Source organism: Petaurus breviceps, unplaced genomic scaffold, assembly GCF_028583685.1.
Source record: "Petaurus breviceps papuanus isolate PSGF00001 unplaced genomic scaffold, PetGlider_PUasm1.0 182, whole genome shotgun sequence".
Taxonomy (NCBI): Eukaryota; Metazoa; Chordata; class Mammalia; order Diprotodontia; family Petauridae; genus Petaurus; species Petaurus breviceps.
In genome coordinates this window covers 4,459,202-4,480,489 of record NW_027185786.1, presented here as the reverse complement: position 1 = coordinate 4,480,489, position 21,288 = coordinate 4,459,202, and the positions used below count along the sequence as shown (strand labels likewise).

The 21,288-nt window shown below is 49.4% G+C and overlaps 1 protein-coding gene across 6 annotated transcripts in view; it reads right to left on the bottom strand.

Annotated features, from left to right (window-relative positions):
• The window catches only part of MTSS2 (MTSS I-BAR domain containing 2), a 38,923-nt gene that overhangs the window by 9,373 nt on the left and 8,262 nt on the right, over positions 1–21,288 (bottom strand). For 3 of the 6 annotated variants that reach the window (XM_069087628.1, XM_069087631.1, XM_069087630.1), the window contains exons 2-10: positions 16,993–17,054; positions 16,614–16,687; positions 9,402–9,486; positions 9,087–9,178; positions 8,879–8,953; positions 6,309–6,466; positions 4,894–5,001; positions 3,535–3,632; positions 1,833–2,043 (exon numbers count right to left, since the gene is read on the bottom strand). In XM_069087628.1, coding sequence (XP_068943729.1) covers positions 1,833–2,043; positions 3,535–3,632; positions 4,894–5,001; positions 6,309–6,466; positions 8,879–8,953; positions 9,087–9,178; positions 9,402–9,486; positions 16,614–16,687; positions 16,993–17,054 — 963 coding nt within the window. The remainder of the gene's footprint in view (positions 1–1,832; positions 2,044–3,534; positions 3,633–4,893; positions 5,002–6,308; positions 6,467–8,878; positions 8,954–9,086; positions 9,179–9,401; positions 9,487–16,613; positions 16,688–16,992; positions 17,055–21,288) is intronic. The other 3 variants (XM_069087629.1, XM_069087632.1, XM_069087633.1) reach the window with 2 other exon arrangements.

The following is a 21,288-nucleotide window of genomic DNA, read 5'->3' as shown; positions in this document are numbered from 1 at the left end:
GCGGAGTGGAGGAGGAGAGAATAAACCTGGTTAGGGCAGGGCATGCAGCAGCAGAGACACACACATGAAGAGATGTGCAACAACCACACCTGACACACACTATCCCAAGGAGGAGGGAAAGTCATATACACAGACATCACACCCTCTCACATGCATGCACATACACCTGTCAATCAAACAGCTCAAGCACCCTGTGCACACAGAACCCACCCCCACCTAAGCACTCACCCCTAATGCCGTAGACACCCCTCCTTCTAAATTTATATGTGCTGCAGACACACTCACTGGCCCAGAGCTTCTCCTACACACACCCACACATATGGGTCTTCTTGTCCTAATCGACTCCCACCCCGTCCCCTGTGACATTTTCTTTTATCGCCATTCCCTAATCTTTTAAAAATGTAACTTTTACTTTACCGATTTTTTAAAATTAAAAAGTGTATACCTCCCCTTGTGCCCACTGCCCTAATTAAAAGAAATAAAACAAAACTCTGGTAATAGATAGATATAGCCAAGCAAAACAAATTCCAACATCAGTTATGTCTAAAAAAGTATGTCTCCTTCTGCATCCTGGGGGCCAGCTCCTCTTGGTCCGGAGGGTTGACCCCTGAACTTGAGTGAAATGGACAGGCAGTGTTCTTGTGTGGGAAACCTTGGCAGGTGGGACCCCTGTCTCTGGTGGGAGGGAATAGGAAGAAGCTATGTATCTGTCTTTCTGTCTTGACATCTCAAAGTCCTGGGCAGGCCCATAGGCACAGTGGGCCCTTCTGCTGAAATGGAGAGGACAAAGTCTCCCCAGAGACTTGGGTTTTGGGTCAAGCTTTGGTGGCATGTAAGGGCTGCATAGAGTTGAGCGCATTGTCTTTTGTCCAGGATTATTCTTCTCCACAAACACACATAGAGCTGCTCTCTTTGCTCCCCCTCGACCACTTTAAGCCAAGTTATCTTGACACATTCTGAGGTGGGGACAGTTTGAGTGCCAGCAAAGGGTTAAGTTAAGCCTAGCCAAGGACTACAGCATGCAAGCAGATGGACACAACGATTAGAGTCTCTGTTCTATCCTGGGATCAGCAGAGCCTGCTTCATCCCAGCTTTGGTCTTTCCAGAGTGGCCTAAGGATAGAGAAAAAGGTCGACCTCCCTTTGGCCTGCCTCCTCTCCTTAGCAGGGCTTAAACTTGTGCCTCCCATTGAAGGACTAGCTGTGGTCACCGCGCCCACCATCTTTGGATGTGGAAAGGAGCAGCTGGAGAAACTGTCCGAGAATGGCCTTGGTTCCCAGGATTCCAGGAGTCTGGGTCAGCTTAATTTCTACTTCCCCCGGTCACCATTTGCCCTCCATCTTCCAGACTGCTTCCTAAGTTTTATTCTTGCTTCCTGTAGTACAGAACTGTCCTTTGACCTGGATTTGCTGTCTTTCTTGACCCTAGTTTTCTCGCTCCTAGGGCCAAGAGTGTTCATTTGCCTCTAATTCAAGCGACGTCCTTCTCCACTGGGTGGTCAAGGTGGGGGAACCAATTATCCTTTTAGGCCACCAGGGGGAGAGTGTATCCTTCTGGGATGGCATCTCAAGGCTAGCTCCTTTTCCCTAGCAACGCCTTTAGGACCGTAAATTTAGAAGGAATCTTAGTCCAACCCCTTCACTCTACAGAAGTACTAGAGGGGTTTTAAAAGGACTTTAAATTCTAAAGGGGTCAAAGGGAGTCACTCAGCCAGTGAATGGGCAGAGCAGGAATTTCGCGGGAATCCCTTTCTCTAAACTGTGTGAAGCGGAGAGGCGGGTCTTCCCCTTCCCCCATCCCTGCCCTGGCCCTCCCAAGCCGATCCTCCGCACCTGGCTGGTGATGTCCGAGGGCATGGGCGATGGAGGCTTGGAGTACGTGGCATCCTGGGAGATGAAGCCAGAGTCATGGGAGGAGACACTGGAGAGGCGGGTACTGGTGTTAACTGGCTGCGCCAGGCTGCGGTAGCGACAGGTGGAACTGGGTGAGTATGTTTGGGACCCGCCAGGCCATGGGGCGCCACCCTTTGTACTGTTACCACTGCTGGGGAGGGGGAGGAAGGAATAAAGAGGGGGAGAGTGGTAACAGTGGTCAAGGGGGGCGAGGGGGAATCCAAGGGAGGAGGAGAGAGGAGGGCAAAGGAAGGAAAAGACAGTGTGAGACAACAGGTTCCGAGACACAGGCATCGTATACAGGAGGAGCTGAGCCACGGAACGGAGTGTCCAGGACCGGGAGGGGATGGAGGAGAGAATCCGGGAAAGGGTTGGGCAGGTCACTCCTGGGGGGCTTACTCTACAGGGCCCTGGGCCAGGACCAGGTGCTTTGTCCCACTGCTTCTGGGGTCAACAAAGGCCATACCCAAGTTTGATCAATCTGATCCCTTCTGTTCCCTCTACAATCCCAATGCAATAAAGCTTGGGGGGGGGGGGTCACCATGTTAAAGAAATAAAACTCAAGCAGGGACAGCAAGTGAGGAGTGGAGCCACCCAGAGTTACCCAGATACGTCTATGGAAGCTTGGATTAATGCCCTGATCTCCTGACTCTCAAACTGGTCCTCTGTCCCACAGGCAGCTGGCCTTGGAGTCAGGAAGTCCTCAGTTCAAATCCTGCCTTTCACACTTACTAGCTGGGTGACCTTGGACGAGTCACTTCACTTTTGCCTGGCTTAGTGTCCTCATCTGTAAAATGTGGATAAGAATAACACCTACCTCCCAGGGTTATCGCAAGATGGTGCTTTGCAAAACTTTCTATCCACTGTGCCAAAATGCACGACAGGAGTCATGATGGTTATAGATGTGTGTTTCTATATGTAATTATAACATACATGGAATAATCATAACTAGCACTTTCAGAGTGCTTTAAGGTAAACAATGGTCCTTCCCTACAGCAATCCTGGGAGGTAGACATTGCAAATATTATTACCCCCAACCTACAGATAAGGAAACTGAGGTTCAGCAGTTAAGTTACTTGTCCAAGGTCACACATAAGCATCAGGGTTGGAATTCAAACCAAGCTCTTTCCTGATTTCCCCAGAGGTTTTCTGCACTGGATCACATTGTCTTGGAAGCTGTGTGTGTGTGTGTTTATAAAAATATGTATGTATACATATATTTACAGTATTATTCAGGCATATTTTTTCTAAACATGAAAAAATGAAATTCAATCATGTAAAGCAGGGATTCTTAACCTTTTCTGTGTGATGGCCTTGACAGTCTGGTGAGCCTCAAGGGTCCCCTTTCAGAATTATGTTTTTAAATGCAGAAAACAAAATATATGGAATTACAAAGGAATTCAACTGTATTTACATAATTACTAAAATATATTTTTTAAAGTTTCCAGACGTCAAGTTAAGAATTCTTGGTAAAGATAGGTGCCTTGTAGAATCTCAAAGTAAATTAATTGACTTAATTTAGGGCAAGTTTCGACTGAAAAGCCAAATGGGGGTCAAGCCCTCAGGTCACAGCCCCCTATTGCCTCCCCCATGTCTTTCCAGGCCTCAAAGGCCAGAGTTACCATTGGTTAAACACACTTACCTGCACATGCTGGACTTTCGAGAGCCAGAGCTGCTGGGTGAAGATGGTGGAGTCTGGTACGACCAGCTGTAGTCAGAACCTTTCAGATCTTTGATCACCTGAATGAGGGGAAGAGACCAGGGTCACCAGAGCCAGACACCCCTCCCTCACAGCCAAGGCAGCTGCCTTCATCAGTTTAGGGAGACAGAGACAGAGGCCCCACCTCCCAAACCCTTTTCAGGTTCCCTTGGACCCCAGGAAGCCTCTTTTGGACCATGCACACACAGTTTGCTGTTGGATTCCTCTAGTCCTGAGCTCATCTCTATTGCCCCTTGTATCTGGTGGGAGGGGGAATGGTCTTTGTTGGACCCTAGACAGGGAGAAGCAGCTCCCCCTGTGGAATGACTCAGTATCCCCACCTCTCCCTGTTCCCACTTCATGAGCAAACCCACGGTGCTTTCTCCCTGTAATAACAATAATAATCATAAGGACTGGAACCAGTGATTTCATCAGCACAGAGAACATTCCCTACACCAGTGTAGACCAATCCCTTCTCTACAAGTTCGTCTCAGGACCGCTCTTAAAAATTACTGAGAGATTTTGTTTACGTCAGTCATATCTACTGATATCTACTATGTTAGAAATTCAAATATCTTGATATCATTATGAAAGTCATTTTGATCTTGTATACTCCCCGAAAGGGTCACAGGGACCCTTGTGGGGGGGCCTAGACCATACTTTGAGAACCATTGATCTTAGAGAGTGACCTAGAGCTCTGGAGTCAAGTAACTCGCCCAGGGTCACACAGACAACATTTGTCAGAGTCAGAACTTGAACCCGGATCTGCCTGACTCCAAGGCCAGCTCATTTTCTACTACATGACAATGTTGAAATAAAAGTGCTCACAACGTACTTTACACACATTGGACCCTCACAACTACCCAGAGGTGTATGCTTGATGGGGATTATTAAGCTCCATTTTCCATGTGGGAAAACCGAGGTTCAGAGACATGAAATGTGTTACCTGTGCTCAAACACCAGAAGTGAGATCTGAATTCAGGTCCCTCCAAACTCCAGGGCCTGTGTTCTACACCACCATGGTGCCACCAGGCTCTGGTGTTCTCTGTCCCCATGACCACATCCTGGAGTATCTGCAGTCTCCATGGTTCATGTGAGTGCCTCTGACCATAAGCCTTCCTTAATGGGCCTACATCTTGTCTCCCCAGGCCAGAGCTAAGAGTACTGCTCGCTCTGGGCAAACTCCGTATCTTCCTCCTTACCCATACTCTGCCTGGCTTCCTCCATCCTCCCTCCCTCAACCCCTCTTCTGCCACCATGCAGGCCACCTGCCCCAACCCCACCTCCCCAAAGAGGCCCCACCTGCTCACTGGCCGGGGGCAGCTTGTGGGGCTCGGCCGTCAGCACCACTAGGTCATCAATGATGCCTTGCAGGTGGGTGATCTCCCCCAACATGGTGATCTCTCCATTCTGAGCAGGGAGGAAGGAAGTAGAGGGGGGAAGGTCAGCAAACGTTCTGACACCTGCCCTCAGGGGGGATGTATACAGAGAGGACAGAGCACCCCTCTCCTAGGTCCAGCCTGATTCTTTCATGGTGCAGAGTTGAGGGACTGTATTGAGGCCTGGCATTCTGTATCCTGCCCCCAAAGCTCAGAGTTTTGGAGACACTGAGGGCCCCTTTGGAGTGAACGTCTAACGAGTTTTCCATAAGTTCTAGCAGATCTTGGCTCATCCTTTATAATCTGACTGGACTACAGTTATGTCCATGACAGATAAGAGTAAAATAGCTAATTCTTTATTTTACATATGAATGAAACTGAGGCTCACAGTGAAGTTCCCTCAATTTCCTTTGTGTCGTGTGTGGGTCGATAGAGGGACATGCAGGGAGCCTTAATTTGTTTTGGATTAGACTTGTGACTTTACTGATGAGGGAACTCTTGGTGAGGGAATCACTCATATCACTTAGCTCCTGGTCTTCAAATCCACGTCTACAGCACTGAGCAGCTAAGTTTAAATGAAGGTCTTCCTGTCCCTGAGGTCAGTTCTCCATCCCCTATACCAAGCTCCTTCTCCGCTCTGCCATGAATCCAAACCAGAATGCTTCAAGAATACAACTTCCATTGGCAGCCGTGGACAATTTTACATCAATGCCCAGAGCAAGAACCCCCAAGATCCTACAAGAAGCGTTCTTAGGCTGAGGGGCCATGAACTTATTTTTGTAAAAAAAAGTTCCAGTAACTGCATTTCAATATTAATTGGTTTCTTTTGGAATGCTATGTATTCTATTTTACTCAATTAAAAATGTGATTCTGAGAAGGGGTCCATAGACTTCCCTGACACAGAAGAGTTTAAGAACTCCTAACCTACAATCCTGAAATAGCTCCTGAACCACTCAAGAAACATGAGTTCACGACTGGTTTTGTCATAAGTGTGGTGTATTCGAATCCTTGGAAAATGGTCAACTGGGTGTGCCCTACACAGCAGCTCTCTATTCCACACACATTAATCTAGCTCTTACTGTGCTTGGGCTAGGTTCCCAGCGAGGTCCTGGAGATACAAAGGAAAGGAATGGCATTCTCCAAGTCAGAAGTTTACGCTGATTAGCATATTCAGTTCCCCAGAGCCCCTCAGTCTATAATCATGCCAGAAAATGAAATGCCTGACAGTGGGGAAGAGTTCCGTTGATAGGCTCTGAGAGGGTTCTCTATATCCTTCTAGCTCCTTCCGTGGATTTGGCTGTCCTCCCTTACCCTATGCCCACCCTCGGGAGTGCATACCACCACAGGCTGTAGGAAGGTGATGAAGGTGCAGAATCTGCCCCTCTCCTCAATCAGGGCCCGGCGCACGGCTTGTTTCTCTGTCTCCTCTAAGAGCAGGTACATGTCACTTACATCCTGCAGGGCATTGTCCAGCTGCGGTTGCAGGTCTCCCTTCCCTGTGGAGGACAGCAAGAGATGCCCAGATGGGGAGGCCACCCCTTCTCCCCAAGTGGGCCAAGCCTGGCTCCTCTCTGGGAGAAGGCCCAGCCACAGAGATGCCTCCCCTTTACCCAGCCTTCTCACCCCTCCCAAGTCTGAGGAAGGGTACAGAGAGTACCAGTCCTGACCGGCAAGGCAAAGCTTCTGCTGGCAGTGGGGGCTTTCCATAGGGTGCAGGGGTAGAGGCTGGAAGGAAGGCATGGACCCACATGATGGGAGGAGCCCAGGGCTTTGTAGGGTCTCAATCTAGGGCAGAATATGTAGCGACCCATGCAGCAGAGTGGGTGTGGAGAGCTTGTCCCAGACAGGGAAGGCAGAGAAGGCACACAAAAACACACAAGTACAGAGGATGCCAAAAGCCAGAGCCAAAGCTGCAAAGCCACCTGGGGCCTCAGGTGTAGGGGGAGGGTCATCTGTGTGAGCACAGGTCAGAGATGCCCTGCCCTGAGGCAGCAACATGGCGGGTGGAGACTGCAGACCCAAGCACACATGGGGCTCACCCACTTAGCTGAAAACAGAAGCAATGCATGTTGGGAACTGTTGCTTGGTGGTAAAGAGAAAGGTGGCCAGGAGCAGAAGGATTGGATTTTCTGATTCAGGTCCCAAGAATAGGAACGGGGGATATCCTTTCACCCTCCATCCCCCACCCTAGGGCAGGTCTACCAAGAAGACCGTAAGAGCAGGAGAAGTGGCCACAAGACAGTTTCCCAGAATGCAGTTGGAGTGGGCAGATGAAGATGGGACAAGGCAAATGCTGAGCCTGCAGGTGGTTCAAAACACATAGCCAAGGCCTTTATGGGCTCCAGGAACAGACTGGGACATGCTTTCCCATTCTGGTACCTACTATGGTGAAGGCCAGTAGAGTCTTAGGACTGTGCTATGAGGGAGGGGCACCTCCTCACTTTTTGGCCCTTCTGGGCAGCAAGGGGCAAGAACCAATTGAAAGACTTAAATTGCCCTGCTCCCTTAGCCGCTGATGGAGACAGTGGGGAGTGCGGTCCCAGAAGGAGGGGGCTGGCCCAAGCCCATACACATTGGTCTCAGCATTAGCCCCAGGGCTCACCCCAGATCACTGCCTCCCCCAGCAACAGTGTGGCAAGAGAGGGAAAGAAAGAAAATGAGAGAATGAAGGAAAGAGAGTGTGTATGAAGGACAGAAGATGAGATAGGGAGATAGGGTGTTAGCAGGGGGAGGGAGACATGTAATGAACCCCATGTCACTGGCTGTGGGACAGACTGCTCTAGTAGGGACGGGACAGTCCCTGAGCTTATGGCCTGATCAGAGCTGAGTTCAGGTCCCACAGTGGCTCCTTTCGACAGTTTCCAGATGGCAGTAGGTTGGGTTGATGGCATTCTGCCTCAGACTGGCCATTTTCCCATGCTTGGGAAGATGGAATCATGCCTCCCTCCCTCCAGATCCTCCTGGAGAGAGGGAGGGGACACAATAACAGCTACTGAAGATCAAACTCGCTGCGACATCAGAGAAGGGAGGACTCATGCAACCAGATGGAAAAGACTGACAGGAGACCTTTACTGCCTTCCCACCCCAATCTCTCCAGGATGACCTGGCTTCCTTGATACTGTGGTCTGGAAAGGTTCATTCCAAGCCCCCTTGGAGTCATATGAGACAGAGAAATGCAACACAGACATTAAAGCAGGGTGAAGGGCTGGGAGAGGAGGGCCTGAGGAAGGGCCAGGGAGGCCAGCTGGAACAGACGGCGGCAACATTTGACTTACCAAGTAGCTCTACAGGAAGGATGTGGGAGGGAGGAGAAAGAAGAGAAGAGAGAAAGAGAGAGACAGAGAGAAAGAGAGAATGTGTGAAAGACAGCTGATGGACAGAGAGCTATTTCTCTCGTTTTGAGGGGAGGTAGGTGGGACCCCTTGACCCTCCCTGGGCTTCCTCTTAACAACTCCCTTTATGAGGTGGGAGGGGTCTTGAAGGTGAGGTGGGCAGTTTCTAGAAGGGCTTATGGTGTGTGTGTGTGTGTGTGTTCATGTTAAAGCTCTATCATCCTGAGGCTTCCTTAAAGCCAACCTGAGATCCCTTCCTAAGATGCCAGCCAGGATGAACCCTGGTCAGCTGATTTTGCAAAAGACCAAAGGCCCACTTCTTTGGCCTCTTCCCTTCTTGGAACAATGAAAAGCACTGGGAGTTGCCCTGGAGGAAAGCCAGGAGATGTGCTGGCTCCCACGGGGTCTGCCTGCTGTCCCATGCCAACCCTGACGCTGCCTCCCCCACTGGGGATGGAGGAGATGCTGCCCACCCTTAGGCTCTTGGCTACACAGATCGGTGGACCTATACACCATCCACCATGTTCCTCCCAGTGTCTGTAACTAGAAAACTTTTCCTAGGGCTGGGGGCCCTACCTTTTCTGGCTTTCTTCTGTAGCTTTAATGTGTCTGATGATTTCTTCTTGATCTCATGGCGAGCCCGTTTGTATTCTAAATGGGAAGAGGAATAAAGACAAGACCCATGCCATGGGGCCACTGAGATGTGAACCAAGTAACCACACCCTCCTGGCCCCCCTCACCTGCCCCTGCCCCTCTCCCTCTTCCTCCCTCCCTTCCTAAACACCTTTTGCATGGTCCTTGTCCAGCTGGTTGGCGGTTTTTTTCCAGTCCTCAATCCTCTCTTGCAGGGGGTTGATGAGGCTTTCCAAGAGGGCGCTGCAAGGATCAGAGGCAGATTAGAAACGTAAATTCCCCATAGGCTGTGACCAGGTGGCATGTCTCCTTTGGGGGCAAGGGAGGGGTTTTAGGGATGAACAAGGTTAGTTGTGAGAGACTGGGTCCCTGCCCCACAAAATTTGGAAGAATCAGGGGTGAGGAGGCCTCCCTGGACTTAGTGTGAATCCCAGCCCCGGCCTCAGCCCCTGCCAACCCTACTCACTTGGTAAACTGCCGAAGCTTGGTCTCAATGCTTCGGTGACGCATGCACATCCGGGTGAGGGCTGAGCCAATGTCTCTTGTGGCCCCTGGAAAAACAAGAGTCCCCTCCATGCTGAGAGGCTGTCATGGGACAGATTTGGCTCTCCAGGGAGGCTCAAGGAGGGTGAGGTTGAGGGAGGGCCTGGGTTGCAGCTGCCACTGCCCAGGACACCGAATCTCTGGCAAATCCTCCTGATGGCCACCAGAGGGCGTTGTTTGCCAACAGAAATGTCCAGCATTGGGGACCAGCCAGCACCCTCCCGCTTGAACTTGGCCATCTCCCTATTTCCCTGTCCACCCTGGATATTTTCCCAGTCTGCTTCTATGAGGCTGCCATGTTGTCCTCGAGCCTCTGCAGGTCACCTGGCCTGGCCTAAGCCTAGCTGGGGAGGAGGAGCAGTGGGTAGGAAAAAGAGGGAAGGGTCATTGCTTGAGTCTCAGATACAGTACTTGAGGGTTTCAAAGACACCCATAATGCAAAAGCTGGTAAGAAATCTCATAGGAAGGAATTACATAGCCCTTTGACCCGGAGAGGTTAAAAACAGCTCCTCTCTGCCTCCCCCAGGGCTCCTCTCTCCCCACCAGTCTGGGGCTGGAAACCTCTCCAGGGTCCCCTGCTATGTTATCCCAGTGCGTGTGAGATGGGTGAACCCCCTCCAGGAGCAACGCTCACACTCACCTCTATTACCCTGATCATTGCCACTGTCAGTGCTGAGAATGCCCTCTCTTCCTCAGCCAAACAAATCACATCCATCCAAGGCCCAGCTTAAGTATCACCACCGGAGTTCTTATCCTCTGCGTCATAGGATCAGGGGATTTAAAGCCAGTGGGGATGCTGATCTATCTAGTCCAACCTCCTCATTTTCATAAAGAAGGAAACTGAGGCACACAGAGGGAGAGTGACTTTTTGAGGTCTCAAAGCTAGTCAGTCTTATCCAGGAGCTCATGTCTTCTGTTCAGAATCCAGTGCCTCTCCACCTTTTATCACATATATGCTTTCACCTTTGATATGCAAGGATCCCATCTCCCTAATGAACGCTCTGGGAGGGCAGAGACTCCTCTGTATGCCGTCTCCTACCCTCAGCACTAAACAGAGTGCCTTGCATATTCCAAGTACCCTCCTAGCAAGATAGTATAGGAAAGCCTGAGTTTGAATCCCGCCTTTCATGCTTACTAACTGTGTGACCCTGGGCAAGTCACTTACCCTCCCTCAGCATCAGTTTTCTCATCTGTAAAATGGGGATAATAAAAGTACAAACCCCCCATATTCTATGAGGGTTGGATCAAATGAGATAATGTATGTAAAGGGCTTTGTAAATCTTAAATCTTGGTCTAGAGTGCAGAACTAAATTCTAGGTGTCATTAACAGTAAACTCCAAGAGAGAATGGACTATAGCTTTTTTATACTTCATGTCTCCCCCAGCCCTGAACCCAACGGTTCTGCATACACAAGATGCTTAATAAATATTTGTTGAATTCAGCAGAACTGAATAAATACCAGATGCTCGAACGAAAATGGACACTGGATCTGCGGGGCTGGGGGCTAGGATGCCAGTTGCCCTTGAGGGCTTGACTAGGGGCACATTCCTAACATGTCTGGAAGCTCCAAGCTTCAAGATAAGGATGGGCAGAGGTCCAAGTGGCAGGGCCCACTACATGACTTGGACAGCTGGCATTTCCCTTTACCACTCCCCACCTCCACCCAGAGTATAGTAGCCAGGACCCACATTGCCACATGCCAGGGGCTGGCTCCCTCTTTTTAGGGAAGCTGGTGGTCAGTCTTGAAAAATATTTACCTATCTCCAACATCTCCATAGGTTCGCCAAGGACAAGAGTGGCAACCTTGAATGGTACCCTTCAGTGCTCCCAGATGTTTTTGAGCCTAGTTTCAAGGAACTGTCCCCAGAATTTCCCTTATCGTAGGGCTGATAGGCATTTGGGCAGAACCCCTAATGGTACCCCAGAAGAACATCACTAGAGAGCAGAAAGAATGGCTGAGTTGTTTTTTAACTGGAAACTTAGAGGGTGCTCTAATATAGGAGTATATTAGAGGATATATTTGGCAGTGAGGTGTAGGGGAATATAATGGAATAGTATTCTATAGGAAATGATGAAGGGAATGGTTTCAGAGAAACTTTGGAAGACTTATGAACTGATGCAGAATGAAGTGAGAACTAAGTAAACAATTTATGTCATAACAACACTGTGAAGACAAACAACTCTGAAAGACTCGAGAACTTTGGTTGGTGAATGACCAATTACGACCCCCCCAGGACCAGTGATGCAGGCTGTTACCCACCTAATGAAAGAGAAAGGGTGGACTCAATATGTAGGATGAGATATACATTTTTTGGTCAGGATCAATGTGGGAATTTGCTTTTTCTGACTATGTATATTGATTACAGGAGGTTTTTTTTTCTTGTTCAGTGAGGGAGATAGCAAGAGGGGAAGAAAATGAATGAGGCAGCTAGGTAGTACAGTGAATTGAATCCTGGACCTGGAGTCAGGAAGACCTGAGTTCAAATCTAGCCTCACATCCTTCATATCTGGGCAATCCTTTGCAAGTCATTTAACCTCTCAGCCTGTTTTCTCATCTGTAAAATGGGGATAATGAGAGCACCGGGGTTGCTTTGAAGATCAATTGAGATAATATTTGTAAAGTGTGTCGCAAACTTTAAAGTGCTTTATGAACACTAATATTACGTCCATTAAAATTTGTAAATGAAAAAGAAAGAGAATGGCTGATCCCTTACACTGTCAGAGGAGCAAAAAGGGGGACAGAGGCAGAATCTGGAATAATCCAAGATGCAATCATGCCAACACCCTACCCATATGGGCTAGGCTTCGCCATTCCCCAGGTCTTGGGTATAGGCACACATTTTCCATTAATCTGCTCTCCACGTTACAAGCCCCTCCAAACTCCCTGGAGCTGGGTGCTTGTCAGCACAGGGATCTCACTCTGCTTCTGCTGCCCAGGGCTACCACTTTCTCCATGGTGCTCAGGCTAAAAAACACAAGACTTAGGAGGGACATGATAGTTGAAGGGGAGATGAGAGGCTATGCTTGTGCTGTTTGGTCTAGAGGGCAGAACCAGGAGCAATGGAAGAAGGATACAAAGAAGCCAATTGTGTCTTGATGTCAAGAAAAATTTCCAAACTCTGAAAGCTGTTCCAAGGCAGGATCGGGGCAGGAGGATGGGCTGCCCCAGACATGGCGGCCTCCTCCTCCTTGGAGGTCTTTGGGCAGAGGCTGGATGGGTACTTGTTGGTTACTTTTACTGGGGATTCAGAGGTCATAAACTATAATCTAGAGCTAGAAGACATCTTAGAGGTCACTGGTCCAACCTCCTGATTTTGCACATGAGGAAGTGAGGCTCAGAAATGTTAAGTGGCTTGCCCTCAGTCACACAGGATCTAAGGCAGGATCTGAACCCGGGGGAAGAACCAAGGGGAGAGATGTTGGGCTTGTGTGCCTGTGGGCAGAACTGTTCCTTCCTACCCCTCAGTGATAGTAATGGCAATTAAAGATTCCCCTGTATTGGCTTGGTTTTCAAATTGATTGTATTAAAACCCAGAGTTTGTTAATCCCACCTGTGGGATGGGCTTGTTGATGTGAAAAGAAAGTCCTGAACTGGGAGGAGCTGGTGATGTAGATTTGGAGAGATAAGAGAGAGGCGGAAGATCTTTTTGGAAGCAGCACCTCGTGGAGAGAGAGAGAGACTAAGAGAATTGCTGGTGGCCGCTTTGAATTGCCCTGGACTTTTGAGACCTGCCCCCTGAGCTGCCAAGGACTGAGGAGACATGGCTGTTTTGCTGGTACTTTGTCTGTCTGTTTTGATGTTGTTTTGCCAGATTTGTCCACTGGTGAAAGACAGTCCTTTTGTTGAAGAAGTCCTGGAACCTGGCTGTTCACTAAGAAGCCCTGAGACTGTCCTGCAGACAGAGAGTGAATACTGTCCACTGGTGAAGGACAGTGCTGTTGTTGCAGGGGTCTGGAGACTGTCCTGCAGACAGAGTGAATACTGTCCACTGGTGAGGGACAGTGCTGTTGTTGCAGGGGTCTGGGAGCCTTTCTGTTGGTTCAGAAGCCCTGAAGAAGGATTTTCTTGTTGTATGTTTACAGAAATCCTGGGAGAGGGCTTTGCTAATGTGTTCAGGGGTTCTAGGACTGTTCTACAGACAGAGGATGAATTCATGAAGGGACTGGCAATGTATCTTATGGCCTTGCTAAGCCTTGTCTCCCCAGGAACTAAGATTGCTGAGAACTTGCCTCGTGTCAAGATGAAGAAAACACCTCCATTTGGGTATTAAGTGCTGTGTTTGATGTAACTCTGTAACTTGATGTAACTCTGGGGTAGATTCAATTGTGATCCTAGGGGTGGGCAACTTTTGACCTTATTGTGCTCTGTGATTGACAAATGAAGGTACTTTACCTATGTTTGGAAACTAATCTCCATTTGAGAAGAGGGGTTTTGTGGTGGACTAAATGAAGGTATAGCCTAGGGGTGGAGTAGTATTTAGAACCGGGACTTTGAAATTGATTGAATGATTGGAAGGTCCTGGGGTGGGTAGTACTTGGAGATTATTTAATCACACTTAGTAAATGCTGTATTTTGAATGATGTCATGTTTTGATCTTCTCTGTTCTTGGTTTGTCACTGAATAAAATAGAGAGCACCTATGCTGGTATTTTGAACCTGGGAAGTTGCCTTTGCTTGATATTACATTACACCCTCTTCAAACCCCTCTCCTGATTATCCACCTCCCTTAGAGGTTCCAAAAGAGACAAAGAGGTCTGGACCATGAGGGTCAGAAACGGGAGTCAGGAGGTCACCAGGGTGATATAGGGAGCAACTCACCCAAATTAGCTTTGCTTTGGGTCCTCTACTGGGGAGCTGATGGGGGCACCAAGGTTTAGCTCCTGTGGTCTGTAGGGACCATGTTGGTCAGGCCCCCTTCCTGCTGTCCCTGCCCCAAAGATGCAGAATTCTCTGCAGAGGAAGATGTCATTGGGACTTCAAGGGTCCCCTCCTGTCTCTTCTCACAGTGGGTTGAACCTATTGCCTGACTGAAGTATTTTTTGCCTTTGGTAAGCACTTAATGAATTCTTTGTTGACTGTTGACTGGTATCCTTCCTGAGTGTCCAGGCCCTTGACCACAGCTAGCTGTCTTCCCACGACTCCTGGAAGTCCCCACCCAGCTCTACCACCACCACCTCCACCTCCCTGATTCAGGGAGGTGATGTCTTGTCTCACTGCCCATCAGCCAGACTAGAGAACTCTGCCCAGTCCAACAGAGTGGGCTCTGTGTCTCAGGCCTAGGGGCATAATGAGCTTACTGTCCCAGAGTCAGGGTATGGAAGGGAAGAGTGGGCAGATAGAGGTGGGGTGGGAACACCATGTCCAGCTGGCTATTGGCTGCTGGCTCCCACCCTGTTCAAAGCCAAGATTTGGTCATCCCTCATTTCTGGAGCGTTGTCCCACCAGCTCCTTTGGGGACAGCCATGTGCCTTCTCTTTTCAGGGGGAGCAGTGTTTACTCTTCCTTGACCACCCAGTGCCTCAGGGAGTGTCCCCTACACCTCACTGCCTTTTATGTACTATACATTCCAGTCAAACCATTCCTGTCACAAGACTTTATCTCCCAGCTCCATACCCTTGCATGGGCTGTGCCCATGTCTGTAATGCCTTCCCTCCACACCTCCACCTCTTCTCAATATTTAGCTCAAATGCTACCTCCTCCATTCCCCTCAGTTGGTATGGCCATCCTTCCTGATGTTAACATGGAACATGTATTGTATTTAGTCATGTGAATGCATGTTGCTTCCTCTAGGTAGAATGTAAGCTTCTTGAGGTTCAGATCTTGTATTCCCAGTGCCTGGGACACAGTAGGTGCTTAATAAATGCTTGCCGAATGAATGAGTGAATGGATTTAATGGGGCAGTACTAAGGTCATGTGCTAAGCCTGTCATCACCAATCCTCTGGAAAGCTACTGAGATAAAGAGAAAAAGTGCCAGTTCAACATCCATCTTATCCAGTCTTCAAAGCCACCTCTGCCATGGTGCCTTTAAGATCACCTTAATTTGAAATGATTGCTCACTGGCCTTTGAACACTTACTGCCTTAAGCTATTGGTTATAATTCACTGTCTGTCACCCCAGGGAGGGAGCTTCTCAAGGGTGGGGACCCATGTCTGAAACTTCTTTGTAGAGGCAACCTAAAAAGCTCAGAAATAGAGTATTTATTAACTTATTTAAAACTAATTATAATTAGTTAATTTATTAACTGATAAGTATTTATTTGATTTAATATTAAATTAAAATTAATTTAATTTATTAACTGGTATTTATTAATTAATTGGTCAGTCAATGAACTGGGAATCCCTTCTCCCTCTTCAATTCATAGGATTATAGGTTCAGAGTGGGAGGAGACCCTAGACACCATCTAGTCCAGCCCACTCATTTTACAGATGAGGAAACTGAGGCCCACAGAGGTCAATTGACTTGCTCAAAGTCAGGAAGTAAATAGCAGAAGCAGGTTTTGAACCCAGGCTTTCTGAATCCAAATCTAGTGTTCCTTCCCCTGCATCAGGCTGTCTCCATTTGCAATTAGTGGTCCCATCTATCTGCAGCTATCCTTGGAACCCAGGGCCTCTCCAGTCCTTGCTGAGATCAGCACCCAGAGGGATGGAACTCTCTGGACCACAAGCCCCCTTTCACCTCTAGTCTTTTTGTTAGGACAAGGGGCAGACAGCTCCAAAAGATGTCCATCCCATTTGATGGAATCAGAAGGAGTCTCTGGTCTCCCCCATCTCAGACTTGGCCCTGGAATTGTCCATGGTGCTGTTTGCTCATTAGACACTATGGCCTAATACCAGAATACCTGGCCTCTACAGAGCTCAAAACCCTCTTCAGACATGATCTCACTTGTCCTTGGCAGACACCCTTAGGGATGAAGAATGATAATTATCCTCACCTCATGGAATGGAGGAGGCCCCAAAAAGTCAAGCCACTTGCCCAACAATGCAGAGAAAGTCTGAGAACCCGACTTTGTGTCTTCCTCCCCTTTCTGCTGGTTATGGTATTCCATATCCCTGGTGCTTTCTGCATCACTTATCCCTGTTCTATTCCCTCGCTCCCACTTCCTTGCCCTCCTTATTCCCATTTCCAGCCTCATACCTCGGGTGTTGGTGGCCATATCAGCCACTTTCTGAAAAGCATCCAGGAAAGCAACTGCAGCCAGGACTGTGGTCCTGAGGGAGATAGGAGGATGGGTAGAGTCATTGGAATAGCTGACTCTCTTGCAGCCCACCCCTGATCAAAGTCAGGAGTCTGAGCTGTGGACCCTTCCCAAGGGGAGAAGATTTAACCAAACAGCTGGGATGAAGCTCCAGGCTACCTCTGTTCTCCTGGGCCACCATGCCAGCTGGGCACCAGAAGAGGGAGTGGGCAACAGGATGAGCTTGGGCTGCCCAGTGGGGATCTCACAGATGGCCTCTTTGGGGGGCCCAGTCCCACCCCATCCCCATACCTCTGAGGAGCTGCTGCACTGCCTTACCTGAGCTGAGAGTGCAGCTTAGTGGCTTTTGAATTGAAGTCTTCCCAGATGGGATAGGAGCTCTGTAGAGAGGAATAGAGAAGAGGGAGAAAGGCAGGTGACATAAACAATAGTGAAAGGCAATCGCTCTTCCAAATTCAGTCCAGACTCTCTGTTATCATTTGTTGCCTGCTGAAGAATAGAAAATGGAGTAGACTGGGCCATTCCTATCCTCCAATGACCCAAGGACCTGTAAAAATTCTGTAGGCATGGGTACTCCTCCTGAGGCTGACTGCACCTCTTTATAACTTAGTAAATGGTCTTCAAGAGTTGCTGTGGCCAAAAGTGGATGCCCATGCTAACCTGGTGATGATCCTCTCTGAAATGGGCAAGGTTGGTCACTGGACAACAGATATGTATGTAGTCCTTCTCTAGGACCTACTTCAATGAATCAGCAATTATCTGGTACCTGCTCTATGCCGGGCACTGGGGATGCAAAGACAGAAATCAAAATGGCTCCTGCCCTCAAGAAGCTTACGTTCTACTTGAACCTTTACAGCTTGTTAAGAGTCTCTGAGCTTGTCGTCATTGATGTGGCCTCTGAGGTCATGAAGCCATGAGGGGGAGTCAGAGGAGGGCTTTGGTGGATGGAGTATTTTTCATAATGTGGCGAAAATGGAGGAGGAAACTTTGTCCTGAACTTTGTGGAAGGGCAGAGTTTGGGAGACCCCAGAGCCTGCTCAGAGCCCATGAGTCTGGAGAAGGCTAACTGGGTCCCTGGCAAAGGTATAAGGCCCACTTCTTCCCTTAGTACCCCATGAATCATAAGAGACCTAGAATTCTCATGGTTTTCTCCATTCCAGTAGCTGTTGTTGCAGGTATGTTAGATGCCTTGGGACCATATCTTGTTGACCTTGTATTGGCAGACAAAGGCAGGGGTGGGATCAGGGAAGAAGGGTTCTAAAATTGTTAGGATCATGGATTTACAGCTGGAAGGGATCTTACAGGTCATCTTAGTTCAATGCCCTCATTTTACAGATGAGGAAACTGAGGCCCAGGAAATGGGGTACTTGCCTAACATGACAAGCCATACCCAGGATTTGAAACCAATTCTCACTCTTTCCACTGTGTGCCACCTAGGGCAGGGTGTTGGCAAAGCAGACAAGGGGGACCTAGAGGATTAATTTCCCAGACCTTACCCACTGTCCTTGCATTGGGCAATGCCTTAGGGGAGGGGAGTCCTAGCCACAGGCACAACAGAATTCAGCCTGGGAGGACTCAAGCCAAGAAGTTCACCCTACAGTCTAGCCTAAATGGCCGTTGTTTCATCCCTATTCCTCTAGCTCTGCCCTTAGGAGAAATGAACTGTGAGTGGCCATCCCTGTCCAAAGGACAACCCTATCCAGACTTTCCACTATTTCTGTTCTCCACTCCCTAACTTCAAAGGAATGGGCAGGATATGGACTGAGGAGAGGACACCTCAAGCCCTAGAACTATATTTGCTTTCAGAGTAATTCACCTACTTAACATTTAAAAAAATAATGTTTATTAGGGTTTTTTTTTTCCGTTTTGTTTTGTAGCACCTACATTTCCTAACGAATTCCTCCTTACTTTCCCTCTTAGACAGCTATCCTTTACAACAAAGAATTGAAACTGGGGGGGAATTGAAAAAGTCTGACATTGTATTCAGCATTCCATTCCCACTGATCTTCACCTATTCAGGGATACCTTTCAGGAAGCCTTAAGTTACATGTCTGTTAGGCCTGCTTGGCTTACAACAGGCCCAGAAACCCAATTTGACCCAAGAACATAAAATACCCTTCCGATGGCCCTTGGGGTCATTTCACACAGCTCCATTGCTACCCCTGACTCCCATCAGCTCCCAAGGGGAGATGATGCACATATTTATAGAGAGAGGACATCAATATGTACATATTCATACATGCACATATGTATGGATAAATAAACAGGGACCCCAAGGCACAGAAATGGTCTTCCTCAGCTCTGGGTCACACAGCAATTGCAGCTAGAAGGTAGTGGCAGAGCCCAGGTCCCCACATTCTAAGGATGTTCTCTACCCCTGAACAATGAGATAGCCCCTCTCTCACAGCTGGCTTGGGTGGCTGACTGTCTTTGAGCCTCAAGGGTCCCCATGAACAGTGCCTGCTGCTGCTCTGAGATGCTCCCCTTTCCCGGCCCTATTGTGCCCCTTCTATTTCCCACCTTAAGATAAGGTCTGTAACTGGTGACTCTGACATGAGCTGCCCAGGCCATGCCCGTCCTGGAGGTGCTGGCTGTGAGATTGGAATGGTCATGGTGGCTATGCTGGGTCCTGCTGGCTTTAGGGGGACAGCCAGCCACCCAGGCCCTGAATGAGGCACTTGTACTGGGGACAGAAGTACCTTTCTCTTCCCCATGGTGGGGAAGAAGGAGGGGGGAAACAGTATGGCCTTTATCCCGGCCTGGCCCAAAGAGGAGGAAGGAGTTTCCCGTCTGGGTCCAGTGAGGGGAGGCTGACACTTCCCCCCAAGGCCCAAATTGGAGCTGTTGTGTTTAGCTTTGAGCAAAACAAGTTGGTTGGTTTTCTTAAGAGCCTTTTCTGGCCCACACCTCCCACCCCCACCCCTGCCTGGGCTGCTCAAAGGAGTCTTTATGACAGCCTTTTACAGGCTAACCCCTCGCTTGACACACACTGCCCTCAGCTGAGGAAGGCTGGAGCAAAGGGAACAAGTGTGGTTGGATTGGGACCCCAACCCAAGCCCCACCTCGACATCCATCCCTCCAGAAAAGGCTGCACAGGACCTGAGCTGAGTGAGGGTGGGCTAGCCCCAGAGAGCTGGCCTTTCCTGCAAAAGGGCTGGGGAGGGGCTTGCTTTCCACAGGGGAAGCCCAAGCTTGAACCAGAGGCAGGGGAGGGCCAGTGCTGAGGCTGAAGCAAACTCCAGGAGTTCCCAGCTCTCCCTATCCTGGGCTCTGTGCTCCAGGAAGAGTGAGGCTCCTGAGAGAGACAGAGAAATAGAGAGACAGAGACACACACACACACACACACACACACAGACACAGAGAGTGAGAGAGACAGGGACAGACAGACAGAGAGAGACAGAATGAGGAGAGATAGAGACAGAGACAGAGAGAGGAGAGATAGAGACAGAGGGGAAAGAGAGACAGACAGAGACAGAGAAGAGATAGAGACAGAGGGGAAAGAGAGAGACAGACAGAGAGAGGAGAGATAGAGACAGAAGAAAGAGAGAGAGGGAGAGGGAGAGGGGCAGACCCAACACCTGGTGTTGGGGGAAGGGCCTGGCCAGCCTCCCGCCTGGGGAGGCCCCACAGGAAGGGGGAAAGAAAGCTCAAACAGTCTCCCAGAGGAAGGGGAAACTCCCTATAAATAAGGTCTGACCCTTTGAGGCTTTCAAGGAGCTCTCCATGGAGGGCCTCATTGGGCCTCAATACCTCCAGGAGGGGAGGTGCTATTACTATCTTCCTTTTACAGGTGAGGAAATTGAGGCTTCGAGAGGTCAGAAGGGGCTTGGCAGAGGTCACCCGGTTAGTAAATGTCTGAGGCAGAATTTGAACTAATCTCTTTCTCACTCCATGTACTCTACTGACTCCCCCAGAGGCTTCCTGGCTACCCAAGCAGCGCATTTGACCTGTTTCTCCTCCCATTTCCCTCAGGAGTCTTCTAGTCGAGGCTTCAGAGAGAGCTGTCTCCAGCACCCTCAGTCACCTTTAGTATAAAAGCAGGAGAGCTGATTCTGAGCTCCCCTAACCTAATGTGGATGCCCAGACCTGAGGAGACTCAATGTTAGGCCTCACTGCTTGGGGCTGGGGTCTAGGAAACTGAAGGCAAAGGGCATTGAGGGGGTGGGATGAGCAGAGAAGACAAACAAGCCGCAGGGAACAGAAGAATTCCATCTCCCACCCTTCCACCCACACAAAGCAGCCCCCAAACTGGAGCTGACGGGCCCAGGAGAGGGAAGGCAAATATTTGAGAAACTCGGAGCCGCATAATCCCTGGGTAGGGAGTGGCCAGCAGCTGTGGGTGGAGGGTCTCCCACTCCCTCACCCTGATCCCACAGGGCCCCAGCTCCCGTCCTAGGCTACTTCTCCCACTTTCCAATCCACAGGCCATAAAAATGCCCTTCTGTTGGCACAAGGAACCAGGCCTGAATCGAGGAGGGGGAGAGATCCCCAGAAGTGGCAGGCTTTGTTATAGCCATTTCTTAGCTACCAAGGTCTGTCCCTGCTCTGGAGGTCCATGGCTGTTCTAGAGGCCCACTCGTGTTCTGGAGCCCCATCCCTGCTCTGGAGGCCCAT